General features: G+C 40.5%; 1 protein-coding gene across 5 annotated transcripts in view; it reads right to left on the bottom strand.

Annotated features, from left to right (window-relative positions):
• The window catches only part of Fibp (acidic fibroblast growth factor intracellular-binding protein), a 40,468-nt gene extending 24,375 nt beyond the window's left edge, over nucleotides 1-16,093 (bottom strand). For 4 of the 5 annotated variants that reach the window (XM_053771319.2, XM_053771321.2, XM_053771322.2 and 1 more), the window contains exons 1-6: nucleotides 15,912-16,069; nucleotides 11,925-12,123; nucleotides 10,463-10,582; nucleotides 4,560-4,667; nucleotides 2,181-2,435; nucleotides 523-780 (exon numbers count right to left, since the gene is read on the bottom strand). In XM_053771319.2, coding sequence (XP_053627294.1) covers nucleotides 523-780; nucleotides 2,181-2,435; nucleotides 4,560-4,667; nucleotides 10,463-10,582; nucleotides 11,925-12,123; nucleotides 15,912-15,996 — 1,025 coding nt within the window. In that variant the 5' untranslated portion in view covers nucleotides 15,997-16,069. Of the gene's footprint in view, nucleotides 1-522; nucleotides 781-2,180; nucleotides 2,436-4,559; nucleotides 4,668-10,462; nucleotides 10,583-11,924; nucleotides 12,124-15,911 lie in introns of all 5 variants that reach the window. The other variant, XM_053771323.2, reaches the window with a different exon arrangement.
• Between the last annotated feature and the right edge of the window lie 244 nt (nucleotides 16,094-16,337).

Below are 16,337 nucleotides of genomic sequence, written 5' to 3'. Positions count from 1 at the left end.
AAGTTAACTTTTATTCCATTTCACTTTATAGACATTTTTTTTTTTAACACGTCAGCATTTCCCACCAAGGCAGGGTGACCCAAAAAGAAAGAGAAACCCAAAAAGAAAAAAAAAACTTTAATCATCATTCAACATTTTCACCATCAATCATACATAATCACTGTCTTTGGAGAGGCGCTCAGATATGACAGCTTAGATGTCCCTCCACACTGCCACAAAGCCCTCCTTTAAAGTGCAGGCATTGTGTGCTTCCCATTTCCAGGAATCAAGTCCAGTTAACCAGTTTCCCTGAATCCCTTCACAAAATATTACCCTGCTCACACTCCAAAATATAAAACACTGTGTTCCTGTTTCAATTATCACATTAATAGTTAATAGACCACATTGTAGTCAGTCCACTATCAAATTTAGTCACCTCTTACGACACACATGGCTTACAGAGGAAGGATTCTTCTCCACTTCCCCATGGAGTATATATGAATATGCTCATTTTCAAAATAAATATGTGAAATTTGGCCTTACCTGGTCATAATGTCGAGTGCAGAACCAGCATCAGTATATACCTGAAGGAACACTTCTAGCTCTGTCCCCTTCCATCGTGACTGACGACAGGGGTCTACCACCTTTTCCACTGTGTCAACGAAGAAGTCCCGCATGTCTCTGGTGTTATTAAGGGCACATCCAATATTAATGATGCCTCGTGAGTACACCTTGAAATTGTTTTCAACTTCTGAACACATACGGTCTGGAATTTTCCCACGAAGATGACTTAAAGTCACACTGTTAGATAAACAAAAATCAAAATATATAAACTAGAGAAGTTTCATATAGAATTTATGATTATTATTCCTACATTCATGGGGGGGGGATCACTAAACCCGTAGGGATCACATAGTACCTGGGAGAATGGGAAGCAATCAAGTTCAATTCAAGGAAAGGATAGGTCCAAAATCAGGGTTAGCAGCATTCTGCAACTAAATAAAGTTTTATGACCCCAAAATTGCAATATGGTCATACTGCAGTTTTGTATTAATGTTTTTTTAACAAAACTTATTTGTAAGCAGAAATATCAGGAGTGCAACAAGTTTGAAAGTTGAGTAACTTCCTTTACCAAGTTTTGTTTTTGCAAAATTCAGTGTGTGAGCAAGTATTGTACTGCACTGCAGTACAGGAGGGCCCCACTTGTGCAGCAGGTTAGGGTGTGGACTACTGCTGTAAAAGCAAAAATCGCTGTAAAATGAAACATAACTTTTTTCACTTTCAAATGCATATAAAAAAGACACAACATGTTTACACTATCATATGTATATTAAGTAAGCAAGAGAGCTAGACCTAAAAAATGCATATACGGTACACACAATACTTACCTTAAAATATTTTCATCCTTACTTATAGCAAGTGGTGAATATATTTATTGTTGGAAGTCTGAATAAATGAAGAATGGTATAAATGAAGAATGGTATTAGTGAAACAGTGTAAAGCAGGGCCCTTCTATGCTGTACTGCACTACAGTACTGCATTATATTATGTAATACAGTAGCTTCCCCGTATCTGCAGATGATACATTCCAAGACCTGCCAGGGATGCTCAAAACTGCAGATAGTAGCAAACCATATATATAAGGCATTTCATTTACATATACATATAGTACCTACGATAAAGTTTAACTGATAAATTACACACAGTAAGACATGAGTGTTGATGGGCTATTATTAAGCAAAATGCATAAGGGATATTTTCACAACAACACTGCAATAATGCAAAGTTCAATTTTCTTGGAGTCATTTTAACTACTAAATTTATCTCTACAACCTCCCTAAGAGACTGTATTAAAAAGCGCTCAGTTAGTCATTGCCTCATTAATCTCAAGAAAGTCTTAAGTTTGCCCGAAATACTCTGCACATAAAGGGATTTTCTGCACACACACACCTGAATGTTATTCATCTCTCTACAAACACCGTATCATGCTGAAACTAAGAATCTTAGTCTTAACCTTAAAAACTCCACACATTGCCATAAAAACAACTTTCAGAAAGACTGACCCCTCATAGTACGTACAATAGGTTTAATTTACCTCCCAAAACTACAGCTAATATACAGAAATCATAAGAAACAGATAATGAAATGGACAACTACACATTACAGTGAAAGATATTCAACAAGAATCATGTAATATTTACTTTCGATGCTCTTTTTCACGATCCAATAAAAACTTGAAGTCCCTGAGCTCAATCAGGAAGTCACGATCAAAATCTGTGTCATCTCTTGCATCTGGTCCAGTGTTGGCACCCCCAGCAGCAAGAGGACTGGCAGTCGTCCAGGTGGACATCATCAGTGAGGCACACACACAAAAATCCTCAAAGGTGAGATAATTCAGTTTGCGTTTGCTGGTCTCAAAGCGGTTGTTGATAATGAAGACAATAGCTGCATATTTTCTGAAATTGAAGGAAAAATTATCTACTCACGTACTCAAACAATGAACAAGAAAACTAGATATGTAACCATCCTCTTCCCCCGCCCCCAAAAACACTATTAGTTTTATACAAGAAAAAGTTAAGATGAATTCTTTAAAAGTTATGGGGTTAGATCAGTTCCAAAAATGAGCACGTTCATTGATTTGACGTAAAAAGTTTAGTGGTTACAGGAATAAACACAAGTTAAACAATATATACACCCACTTCTCACTTAGCAACATATTCATTTACTGACACCTCAGACTTATGATGGGCTCTTTGACCAGTATGCATACCTAAATACTGTATATTAGAGCTGATTTCCTCTATTCTCTTTATTACAGTATACAGTACACTACTGTATAAACATTCAAAAATATACCAGAAATGTTATAAATAGTGCAAAAGTGACATTAAAAAATGTCTAGAGATGATTGACACAAACCCACTACCAGTATAGTATGCTCGTCGCTTAACGACCAATTCACTTACCTACCTATTCCTAGGAATGGAACCCCATCATTAAGTGAGGAGAGTTTGCAATTATGTTGAAGAACTCAACCCAAAGGGGTCATACAACATATGGGTAAAGGGAATTAGTAGGTTAGATCCAAGAAATGAGATTAACCATTTCACTGTCGAGACCCCTGCTCACAATCTTGCTCTCAGTGTTGAAGAACTTAAAAAAATATTATTTTTTCTTATGAAACGATAGAGAATCTTTTTCCGATGGTAATGACACCAAAAGTTCGAAATTTGATGGAAAACTTATGGAAATACTCTCTCATAAATTCAGCGGTCTCGGCAATATTCATGAATCGATGATTTCGCCCACTTTGAGCCTAATTTTCGGCCAATTCCAGTGTTCCAGTCGACCAAACTCATAGCTGTTTCGCTAGAACTCCATTTGTCCTATTGATTGAGTACAAGAAACCACCCATTTACCGATTTCAACTACCCAATAAAGTGATGAGAAATTGGTAATTTTGCCAGTTTCATACACAATTCAAGTAACACCAATTTCAAAATAGGGTTCAAAATTAACAATACAAACATTCCTAGCACTAAAATAATATTTTCTCTATTCATTAGTCATGTCTCCAAGCCCCTCTTATATTATGCTTGCTTTCCATTTTGAATTTTTATTCACACAAAAAATTGAAGATTTACTGTTATGCAGACTATTGCATTATTGTAAAAATGGTATAAATAATATCAGTGCATATGTGAAAGCATATTAGATTCACCAGTTGACATGTATTGCACATGTGACATGATTTATTTACTCTTGAACATAGGCAAAAATTGAACATTTCCACTACTCTGAGTTCAATGTCAAGGTATTTTTTCGTCCGTAAACCATTCAAAATCATCTCTATTTCTGTAACATATTTTCCAGTCTATCAAATGAGACCAAGAAAACGAGAATACAACCATGAATACCATATGAAAATACACTGCAAAGTTGGCGTTTTAAACGAAAAACACAGCAATCCTACAGCACTAAGTGCTGCAGGATTTTTTTTATACTGTGCACACTGATTACTCAGACTCATTCTCTCATATGTAGGCCTACCAGCATTCTCCTGCAATATTTGAAGCCGCTAGAATTTTGGCGTAATATTACAGGACCAACACTGGCTTGCAAACCGTAATATTACAGGACCGATAGTGAAAGAGTTAATACCCCTACAGCGGCAGTGTAGGGGCTGATCCTCAGCTTACAATGGTGGTTGTGCTCTGATGAACCCATTATAAATAAAAAATATTGTAAGTCAAATATAAATATAATATGCTAAATAAATGAGTAAATCAATAACTACTGTCACTAAATAAGTAAATAAATAATTCCTGTAACTAACTAAATACCAGTATTGAAAAGTAAAAAAATGTATACAAGTTATGGACTTGCCGCCCTCATGATGGGTAATTATCTTAAGTTTGAGCTCCAGAGTAACTGCTCTTGCAATATCATAAAGTCGAAATACTGTAAGTCAAACCACTGTACGTCAAGGAGCACCTGTATATAAAAACTAAGACTACTTGATCAAGAACATGTGCAGCTAGTGAAGCCATGATGAAGCAAAGACAGACTGCTCGACTCACTTGGCCAGAGGAGTTGACAGAAGAAACACTGACTGAATGTTTGTGACAACGGAGCCGGTCATTTCATCCACTTGCTTGAAGATCCGCTTAACGTTATCAAACTGTCGCCTGAAAAAAACAGAACAATACTTGAGCCAAGAATTAATGCATTGCAACTGAAGTTTTATTTAGGTGAGGAGCAATAAAACAATAAACTTCATACATATTAAAATGATAAAATAAAAAGCTATGTCTACACACCAGTCTTTCAATAACCTCGCAGATTTGGTTACTACGACAATAAAAATATTACACAACATTTACAGTACAGTGGACCCCCGCTTAACGATCACCTCCAAATGCGACCAATTATGTAAGTGTATTTATGTAAGTGCGTTTGTACGTGTATGTTTGGGGGTCTGAAATGGACTAATCTACTTCACAATATTCCTTATGGGAACAAATTCGGTCAGTACTGGTATCTGAACATACTTCTGGAATGAAAAAAGATCGTTAATCGGGGGTCCACTGTATATTTAAAGTGACTGGTAACTATTCATGACTAATAAATTACAATATGTAATATATTTCTTAATAAAAAAACAGTTCCAGTGACCCATTACAGTGGAACCTCAAAAATCGAACGCATCACATATCGAACGTTTCGAAAATAGGACCATTCTTTCGGACAAACTGTGTCCCTATTATCGAACGCACCCCTATTTTCAGATCGCCGGGTACGGGACCTGTCTACCGCCCGCTCTGTCCGTGTCCCCGTGCAGGCACCGTGAGCAGTCTAGCTTTGTTATGCTTGAGTGAACACTAACCTGCGCTCTCATTCACGTATTTTACGATTATTTCGTTGTGTTTAGTGCTTGTGGGACTGTGAAATAAGCTGCCATGGGCCCAAAGAAACTTGCTAGTGGTACCCCTGTGGTAAAGAAAGTGAGAAACACCATAGATGTGAAGAAGGAAATAATACAGAAGTATGAGAGTGGTGTGAGACTTGTTGAGCTTGCCAGGATGTATGGACAAAACAAGTCGACCATCGGTTCTATCCTGTCAAAGAAAGAACAAATCAAGGAAGCTGATGTTGCAAAAGGTGTTAACATAGGGAGTGGATGAGGCGCCTTCTTCAAAGATTAAGGAGATTTGTGCCAAGTGGAATGATGTCCAAATGTTTGTGGAGAAGTACCACCCTGAGCAAGCTGAAACAAGCCATCTTTGCAACAAGTTCAGTGACAGAACCATGTCCCATTTTAGGGGAATGTTAGAGGCGCCAGAAACAGAGGACTGTGGACAGTTATTTTGTGAGACAGGGGTCCACTGACTCTCAAGCTGGTCCTAGTGGCATTAAAAGACAGAGAAGGGAAGTAACCCCAGAGACGGCTTTACCTGAAGTCCTCATGGAGGGGGATTCTCCTTTCAAACACTAACCCCAATTCCCTCCCTCTCTCCTCCCTATCTACCAGATGCCATCACCAATCTTCAATAAAGGTAAGTAAAAATGTTATTTTATATGTATTACAATCCATAATTAAAAGCTATAGTATTTGTTGTATGTAAAACTGTAATTAATCTCTATAAAAAGTATTTTTTGTGTGAATATTTTTGGGTTTCTGGAACGGATTAATTGTATTTCCATTATTTCTTAAGGGAAATATTGCTTCGAATTTCAGACTTTTCAAATTTAGAACTAGCTCCTGGAAAGGATTAAGTTCAATTTTTGAGGTTCCACTGTATAATAAATAATAGTTACTAAGACCTTTCGCATTATTTTCAGCCTACAAAAAATACTCGCACCTACAATGTTTATTGCCATACCCACAGCTAATACATTATACTTACTGTACAGTGGACCCCCGAGTTTCATCGGCATCAACTTTCATGAAATCCGACTTTCGGCAAGTTTTTTTGGCAAAATTTAGCCTCGTGGTTCGTGATTGGACTTGTGATTCGGCAACCATCCGCCCGTCACCGCGCACACAAAGCCAGTCTCCCGCACCATTCACACTCAGTGTGCCATTGTTTACCAGCATGTGACCATCACCCCGCGGGTTCATACAATACATTTCATAATGATCCATTGTTTTTTGTGCTTGCAACTGCTAAATAAGTTACCATGGAAAGCTAGTGCAAGCCCTTTGGTAAAGAAAGTGAGGAACACGATCGAATTCAAGAAGGAAATCATTGAAAAATATGAGAGTGGAGTGCGTGTTACAGAAATTGCCAGGATGTATGGCAAACCCCATTCAACCATCACTTCGATCGTGGCAAAGGGAAAGGAAATAAAGTGTCCTGTTGTTGCAAAAGGGGTAGATATGCTGACAAAAAAGAGATCGCAAATCCTCGAAGAAGTGGAAAGGTTATTGTTGGTGTGGATTACCCAAAAACAGTTAGCAGGAGATAGTATTATGCAGTTGATAATATGTGAAAAGGCAAGGCAGTTGCATGATGATCTCGTAAAGAAAATGCCTGCAACAAGTGGTGATGCTTGTGATTTTAAGGCCAGCAAAGGTTGGTTTGAGAGATTTAAGAAGCGTAGTGGCATTCACAGTGTGATAAGGCACGGTGAGGCTGCCAGTTCTGATAAAAAAGCAGCTGAGAAGTTTGTACAGGAGTTTAAGGAGTGCGTAGACACTGGAGAATTCAAAACCCAACAAGTGTTTAATTGTGATGAAACAGGCCTCTTTTGGAAGAAAATGCCAAAGAGGACCTACATCATGCAGGAGGAAACGGCTCCCAGGACACAAGCCTGTGAAAGACAGGCTTACTCTCATGTTTTGTAGTAATGCTAGTGGGGATTGCGAAGTGAAGCCTTTACTGGTGTATCACTCTGAAAATCCCAGAGTGTTCAAGAAAAACAGTGCCGCCAAGAGTAATTTGTGTGTGATGTGGAAGGCTAACAGTAAGGCATGGGTCACAAGGGAAATTTTCCTAGACTGGTTTAATGAAGTGTTTGGCCCCAGTGTGAAGAAATACCTCCTGGAAAATAAGCTGCCACTCAAGTGCCTCCTGGTAATGGGCAATGCTCCTGCTCATCCTCCAGACTTGGAAGAGCAAATAGTGGAGGAGTTTAGTTTCATCACGGTGAAGTTCTTGCCCCCTAATACAACTCCTCTCATCCAGCCCATGGACCAGCAGGTCATTTCAAACTTCAAAAAACTGTACACCAAAGCAGTGTTTCAAAAGTGCTTTGAAGTGACCTCAGACACTGAATTGACCCTAAGAAAGTTCTGGAAAGATCACTTCAATATCCTCACTTGCATAAACCTTACAGGTAAGGCTTGGGAAGGAGTGACTTGCAGAACTTTGAATTCTGCTTGGAGAAAATTGTGGCCAGAATGTGTACAAGAGAGGGATTTTGAAGGGTTTGGGGCTGACCCTAAGGTGCCTATGCCAGCTGTGGAATCTATTGTGGCATTGGGGAAGTCCCTGGGGTTGGAGGTGAGTGGCAAGGATGTGGAAGAGTTGGTGGAGGACCACAGGGAAGAGCTAACCACTGAAGAGCTGCAAGAGCTTCATCTGCAACAGCAACAGATCACAGCTCAGGAAACTGCTGCAGAGGAGAGGAGGAAGAGAGAAGGAGGAAGGTGCCTTCTTCAAAGATTAAGGACATTTGTGCAAAGTGGACTGAAGTGCAAACATTTATGGGTGAACTTCACCCTAACAAAGCTGTTGCAGGCCATATTGGCAACATGTACAATGACAGTGTTGTGTCCCACTTCAGACAAATCTTAAAGAAACGCCAGACACAGAGATCTGTGGACAGATATTTTGTGCGACAGGGGTCCAGTGACTCTCAAGTTGTTCCCAGTGTCTTTAAAAAACAAAGAAGGGAAATAACCCCAGATAAGGACTTCATACCTGAAGTCCTAATGGAAGGAGATTCTCCTTCCAAACAATAGTGTACACCTTCCTCCTATCCCCTCCTCCCGTCTTCCATCCACCCAGAAGCCTTCAGTAAAGGTAAATGTAATGATATTATTATTTTTTATATCTATGTACTTGATTTCTCATTGTTTTAAGTATGTAAATCTTTATTTAATTTGAAAAAAATATTTTATTTTAATATTTTTGGGTGTCAGGAACGGATTAATTTTATTTCCATTATTTCTTATGGGGAAAATGGTTTCACCATTCGGCAATTTCGACATTCGGCAGACTCTCTGGAACGGATTAATCACGAAACTCGGGGGTCCACGGTATATGACTTTCATATTTTCACACACAAAAAAAAAAAAATAAGGAATTAACATTATATTTTACCTTTCTAAGAAGAATATGATAATTATCATCCAGATTATAATGAAACTTTTATGGACTAAAACAGGTACTTCAATCTTCAGGTTGAATCATCCATTCTTCAGACTGAAGAATTTTAAATCTTACATGTGTATGCCTTATGTATACTGCCTGTGGCTGTATAGTAAGGTGTGGCTGTATAGTAAGGTGTGGCTGTATAGTAAGGTGTGGCTGTATAGTAAGGTGTGGCTGTATAGTAAGGTGTGGCTGTATAGTAAGGTGTGGCTGTATAGTAAAGTGTGGCTGTATAGTAAGGTGTGGCTGTATAGTAAGGTGTGGCTGTATAGTAAAGTGTGGCTGTATAGTAAGGTGTGGCTGTATAGTAAGGTGTGGCTGTATAGTAAGGTGTGGCTGTATAGTAAGGTGTGGCTGTATAGTAAGGTGTGGCTGTATAGTAAGGTGTGGCTGTATAGTAAGGTGTGGCTGTATAGTAAGGTGTGGCTGTATAGTAAGGTGTGGCTGTATAGTAAGGTGTGGCTGTATAGTAAGGTGTGGCTGTATAGTAAAGTGTGGCTGTATAGTAAGGTGTGGCTGTATAGTAAGGTGTGGCTGTATAGTAAAGTGTGGCTGTATAGTAAGGTGTGGCTGTATAGTAAGGTGTGGCTGTATAGTAAGGTGTGGCTGTATAGTAAGGTGTGGCTGTATAGTAAGGTGTGGCTGTATAGTAAGGTGTGGCTGTATAGTAAGGTGTGGCTGTATAGTAAGGTGTGGCTGTATAGTAAAGTGTGGCTGTATAGTAAGGTGTGGCTGTATAGTAAGGTGTGGCTGTATAGTAAGGTGTGGCTGTATAGTAAGGTGTGGCTGTATCACAGACCCCTGGCATAATGCAGGATCAGTATACAGTAAAGAAATATTTCCTTATTCTAGCCTCTATGAACCTTTCAGTCCTCCTCAAAACTTCTCCATAATCATTTAACTCACAAATATTCTTACAGCTTACTTCACATATACGAACCCATTCTTTCAAGCAAATGTTGCTATTTTAATGTAATTCAGAATTGCTGGTAAAGTGACTGTGATACTAAATTGGGAAATTGGAATTTTGCTTTTCTTAATGAACCGGCCGCATCCCACCTAGACAAGGTGACCCACCGAGGCAAGGTGACCCACTGAGGCAAGGTGACCCACCGAGGCAAGGTGACCCACCGAGGCAAGGGATTTCTAGCCCCTTGCTCCCAGCATTTTAGTTGCCTCTTACGACACGCATGGCTTACGAAAGAATTCTTTTCCACTAAAACTGGAATTACACTGTCTTATTTTCGCACTTGTCAGTGAATTCCTGTGTGTTCATAAAAACATAGTTTTGTTATTATGAACTATTGTATACATTGTATTAATGAATATTTTACTGTAGGGTAATTGGTTAAATTTGGTTAATTAACTTATCCTGACCAAACATAAATAGCAAATGTAGAGAAACTGGTTTAAAAGTATACATTCAATACAGCAAAAAACTAATGCAGAGGACATGTTAACATCTCCACAGATCTCAGCAATTCATTTTAAGCCTAATTAACCCATAAAAACAACAACTCTGCCTTGAGGTTCATTCACACAACTTTACAGTGTCAATATCTCGGAAAATCCACTATTTTTATCTATTTACAAAACAATACTACCTGCATGATCGTAGTAGGACGCCAGTCTTTTCAGCAACATCATCAAGATCTTTGCGTGTTCTACTGGAGAGCTTCTTGCCAAGAATCTCTCGAATGACTATATCATCAAATTCATAATATCTGTAATAATAGAAATGACAGTTTAGTGATTAATAATGATAAATTGTTATTATGCATATTAAACAAAGACTTATATCCTTTCATATGTTTGACAATAATTATTGTACATCATACAAGGGAGAACCTAAATGCCGAATAAAAACACAAACTGGCAGCATTATTCCTAAGCTAATGTAAAACAGGGAAAGGTGACAGTTTTCTTTAGAGTAACCCTGGTGGGTTATTAACCCAGGACAATATAAGAAAGTGAAATAATGTTGTTTATTTCTATTTTGCATTTGGGTCCCCTTCCCTAGGATGCAACCCAAAATTGCTGACAAACACCCAGTTATCTATTTACTGCTAGAGGAGCAGAGGCAGCAGGTGTAATGAGTCTTGCTTACATATTTCATCTAGTACTACTGTTACAATTACTAAATTACATCATATTTCCTAATTAAACTCTCAGAGTAGGTCCTCTTGCTCAGTAGGCAACACTCTCACCTCACACACTGAGTGTCCATGGATCAATCCCCAGCATGGGTGGAAATGTTGGGCATGATTTCTTACACTTGATGTCCCTGTTCACCTAGCAGTAAGTAGGTACCTGGGTGTTAGTTGACTGGCATGGGTCACAACCTGGGGGACAAGATTGAAGGACCACAATGGAAATAAGACAGACAGTCCTCAATGACGCACCGACTTTCTTGGGTTATCCTGGTGGCTAACCCTCTGGGGTAAAAATCCGAACAAATCTTATCTTATCTAACCTTATTCCTTCAAATTCTTGCCCTTCTCACCCTCATACAGTGTTAAACACTGACTTCAGATTACCTTATTTACACACAGTATAATACATTTTACACTATTTGAATGTAACAAATTAAGTATCACACTGGGCAAAGACCCCTGAACATGGGTCAAACTGACCATGGTATGGGTGAGGCTTGAACAAGCAGCAAGTTGTAAAACTCAAGGCCAGCGGGTAAGCCACTGGCCCAGAGGCTTACGCACTGGCCTGGAGTTTTATGACTCACTGCAAGTTCAAGCCCCACCAGTACCGTGGTTTGTTTGCAATCATGTCATTACAACTTCATGACTCATATCAAACTGAATGGTTCGCATTCTATCATTTATCAAAGCAAGTTACTTCAGATTATTTGGTCTGAATAAGAGGAAAAATTCAGATATTTATAATCATGTTAAGAATTCCATATAAACTGAATACTTTACTTTCATGCATATATGTTTGATGAGTTTTAAGAGTTATTCTATTCCCAAAGCCTGGTCTTCAGCCAGGCTCATCACTATTGCTGTAAAAAAAAAATTCTCCTTTACCATGATAAACAAAGGGCTATATTACTTTTGAATGACCATCTTCTGGACTGCAGGTTCCAGTTGAAACGTCCATTCCTCTGCTAGTTTAGTGGGTGTCTGCAAAAGTTTTTCTAGCAAGCCGAAGGTGCGGTAGTGGTCAGCCGTGTCAGAGGTCAGCAGCTCCAATGTAGCACCCCATGTCTCCAGTTCACCCCGTTGCTGAAGTACCGACACAGTCTCCACCACTGTGGAGAAACATGCATTAAAAGATGAAGACAAAAATAAATTCTCTAAATTACTAAGATAAACTCTCCCTACCATAATGTCAGACTCCGCTGAAAGTAAACAATAATGGCTTAGTAAACATGGCCATTTATGACTCTTGTTTTTTTAACTATACTGTAGTGTTTAAAAGATATGTACATCACTGTATACCTCATAGTGTATGATAATCTATTAACTGTATACAGTGGACCCCCGGTTAACGATATTTTTTCACTCCAGAAGTATGTTCAGGTGCCAGTACCTGGAGACCTGGAGAGAGTTTCGGGGGTCAACGCCCCCGCGGCCCGGTCTGTGACCAGGCCTCCTGGTGGATCAGCGCCTGATCAACCAGGCTGTTGCTGCTGGCTGCACGCAAACCAACGTACGAGCCACAGCCCGGCTGATCAGGAACTGACTTTAGGTGCTTGTCCAGTGCCAGCTTGAAGACTGCCAGGGGTCTGTTGGTAATCCCCCTTATGTGTGCTGGGAGGCAGTTGAACAGTCTCGGGCCCCTGACACTTATTGTATGGTCTCTTAACGTGCTAGTGACACCCCTGCTTTTCATTGGGGGGATGGTGCATCGTCTGCCAAGTCTTTTGCTTTCGTAGTGAGTGATTTTCGTGTGCAAGTTCGGTACTAGTCCCTCTAGGATTTTCCAGGTGTATATAATCATGTATCTCTCCCTCCTGCGTTCCAGGGAATACAGGTTTAGAAACCTCAAGCGCTCCCAGTAATTGAGGTGTTTTATCTCCGTTATGCGCGCCGTGAAAGTTCTCTGTACATTTTCTAGGTCGGCAATTTCACCTGCCTTGAAAGGTGCTGTTAGAGTGCAGCAATATTCCAGCCTAGATAGAACAAGTGACCTGAAGAGTGTCATCATGGGCTTGGCCTCCCTAGTTTTGAAGGTTCTCATTATCCATCCTGTCATTTTTCTAGCATATGCGATTGATACAATGTTATGGTCCTTGAAGGTGAGATCCTCCGACATAATCACTCCCAGGTCTTTGACGTTGGTGTTTCGCTCTATTTTGTGGCCAGAATTTGTTTTGTACTCTGATGAAGATTTAATTTCCTCATGTTTACCATATCTGAGTAATTGAAATTTCTCATCGTTGAACTTCATATTGTTTTCTGCAGCCCACTGAAAGATTTGGTTGATGTCCGCCTGGAGCCTTGCAGTGTCTGCAATGGAAGACACTGTCATGCAGATTCGGGTGTCATCTGCAAAGGAAGACACGGTGCTGTGGCTGACATCCTTGTCTATGTCGGATATGAGGATGAGGAACAAGATGGGAGCTAGTACTGTGCCTTGTGGAACAGAGCTTTTCACCGTAGCTGCCTCGGACTTTACTCTGTTGACGACTACTCTCTGTGTTCTGTTAGTGAGGAAATTATAGATCCATCGACCGACTTTTCCTGTTATTCCTTTAGCGCGCATTTTGTGCGCTATTACGCCATGGTCACACTTGTCGAAGGCTTTTGCAAAGTCTGTATATATTACATCTGCATTCTTTTTGTCTTCTAGTGCATTTAGGACCTTGTCGTAGTAATCCAATAGTTGAGACAGACAGGAGCGACCTGTTCTAAACCGACCGAATTTGTTCCCATAAGGAATATTGTGAAGTAGATTAGTCCATTCCATTCCCCCAAACATACACGTACAAACGCACTTACATAAATACACTTACATAATTGGTCGCATTCGGAGGTGATCGTTATGCGGGGGTCTACTGTACTGTTTACCTGGAGTTTACCTGGAGAGAGTTCCGGGGGTCAACGCCCCCGCGGCCCGGTCTGAGACCAGGCCTCCTGGTGGATCAGAGCCTGATCAACCAGGCTGTTGCTGCTGGCTGCACGCAAACCAACATACGAGCCACAGCCCGGCTGATCCGGAACTGACTTTAGGTGCTTGTCCAGTGCCAGCTTGAAGACTGCCAGGGGTCTGTTGGTAATCCCCCTTATGTGTGCTGGGAGGCAGTTGAACAGTCTCGGGCCCCTGACACTTATTGTATGGTCTCTTAACGTGCTAGTGACACCCCTGCTTTTCATTGGGGGGATGGTGCATCGTCTGCCAAGTCTTTTGCTTTCGTAATGAGTGATTTTCGTGTGCAAGTTCGGTACTAGTCCCTCTAGGATTTTCCAGGTGTATATAATCATGTATCTCTCCCTCCTGCGTTCCAGGGAATACAGGTTTAGGAACCTCAAGCGCTCCCAATAATTGAGGTGTTTTATCTCCGTTATGCGCGCCGTGAAAGTTCTCTGTACATTTTCTAGGTCGGCAATTTCACCTGCCTTGAAAGGTGCTGTTAGTGTGCAGCAATATTCCAGCCTAGATAGAACAAGTGACCTGAAGAGTGTCATCATGGGCTTGGCCTCCCTAGTTTTGAAGGTTCTCATTATCCATCCTGTCATTTTTCTAGCAGATGCGATTGATACAATGTTATGGTCCTTGAAGGTGAGATCCTCCGACATGATCACTCCCAGGTCTTTGACGTTGGTGTTTCGCTCTATTTTGTGGCCAGAATTTGTTTTGTACTCTGATGAAGATTTAATTTCCTCATGTTTACCATATCTGAGTAATTGAAATTTCTCATCGTTGAACTTCATATTGTTTTCTGCAGCCCACTGAAAGATTTGGTTGATGTCTGCCTGGAGCTTTGCAGTGTCTGCAATGGAAGACACTGTCATGCAGATTCGGGTGTCATCTGCAAAGGAAGACACGGTGCTGTGGCTGACATCCTTGTCTATGTCGGATATAAGGATGAGGAACAAGATGGGAGCGAGTACTGTGCCTTGTGGAACAGAGCTTTTCACCGTAGCTGCCTCGGACTTTACTCTGTTGACGACTACTCTCTGTGTTCTGTTAGTGAGGAAATTATAGATCCATCGACCGACTTTTCCTGTTATTCCTTTAGCACGCATTTTGTGCGCTATTACGCCATGGTCACACTTGTCGAAGGCTTTTGCAAAGTCTGTATATATTACATCTGCATTCTTTTTGTCTTCTAGTGCATTTAGGACCTTGTCGTAGTGGTCCAATAGTTGAGACAGACAGGAGCGACCTGTTCTAAACCCATGTTGCCCTGGGTTGTGTAACTGATGGGTTTCTAGATGCGTGGTGATCTTGCTTCTTAGGACCCTTTCAAAGATTTTTATGATATGGGATGTTAGTGCTATTGGTCTGTAGTTCTTTGCTGTTGCTTTACTGCCCCCTTTGTGGAGTGGGGCTATGTCTGTTGTTTTTAGTAACTGTGGGACGACCCCCGTGTATGTGATAATCTATCAACTTTGATCAATGGATAGTGCTAAACTCACAGGGTTTATATAGCACCTGTGGAGTGGAAGGTATTCAGGTTCAAGGAAAATATGTCCAGCTGCTTGGATCAAGAGCCCCTCACATGCATCAAGGCACAATTCCTTGATGTGACTGTGACTAGAAAAATCAAATATAATGATGATTTATGCCCAAAATTAAAGACTAATCAAGCCTTCAGCAATACTATGATTACTATAATGGGGAGCGCTAAACCAGCAGGGATTAAACTCATGGAAGAGCACTAAACCTGTGGGGATGGGAGATGGAAGGCATTCAGGCTCAATTCAGGGAACTGGAGAACAGATCCAATTCACTAGATCAAGAACCCCTGACTAGCATCAAGGACTTACTATAATCAAAACCAAGCGCTAAACCCACAAGGGAGAGTATGGTACCTCCCCTGAGGGGCCATCATCAATGAACATGACAGGTACACAGTGTTGAGTGACTCACCAGAGTAACCTTGTACCCACAGTTCAAACACATCCTGGTCAATTATAGTGTAATTACCCACAAATATATCAACTTCTGGAAGCATTCTGAGCTCTCAAATTCTGCCGTCAAGCTGAGGACCAGAGATGGCAGCCATGAGCCCAGTGACCTCGTACATGATGCTTCCTCTTATTGTACATCAACTGGTTCTTCATCTTGTAAGATAAGATAAGATTTCGTTCGGATTTTTAACCCCGGAGGATTAGCCACCCAGGATAACCCAAGAAAGTCAGTGCATCATCGAGGACTGTCTAACTTATTTCCATTGGGGTCCTTAATCTTGTCCCCCAGGATGCCACCCACACCAGTCGACTAACACCCAGGTACCTATTTGCTGCTAGGTGAACAGGACAACAGGTGGAAGGAAACGTGTCGAAATGTTTCCAC

Source organism: Cherax quadricarinatus, chromosome 5 (genome assembly GCF_038502225.1).
Source record: "Cherax quadricarinatus isolate ZL_2023a chromosome 5, ASM3850222v1, whole genome shotgun sequence".
In the NCBI taxonomy this organism is placed as follows: domain Eukaryota; kingdom Metazoa; phylum Arthropoda; class Malacostraca; order Decapoda; family Parastacidae; genus Cherax; species Cherax quadricarinatus.
Note: the sequence above shows the minus strand (reverse complement) of the source record. Positions and strands in the feature narration are given on the sequence as shown.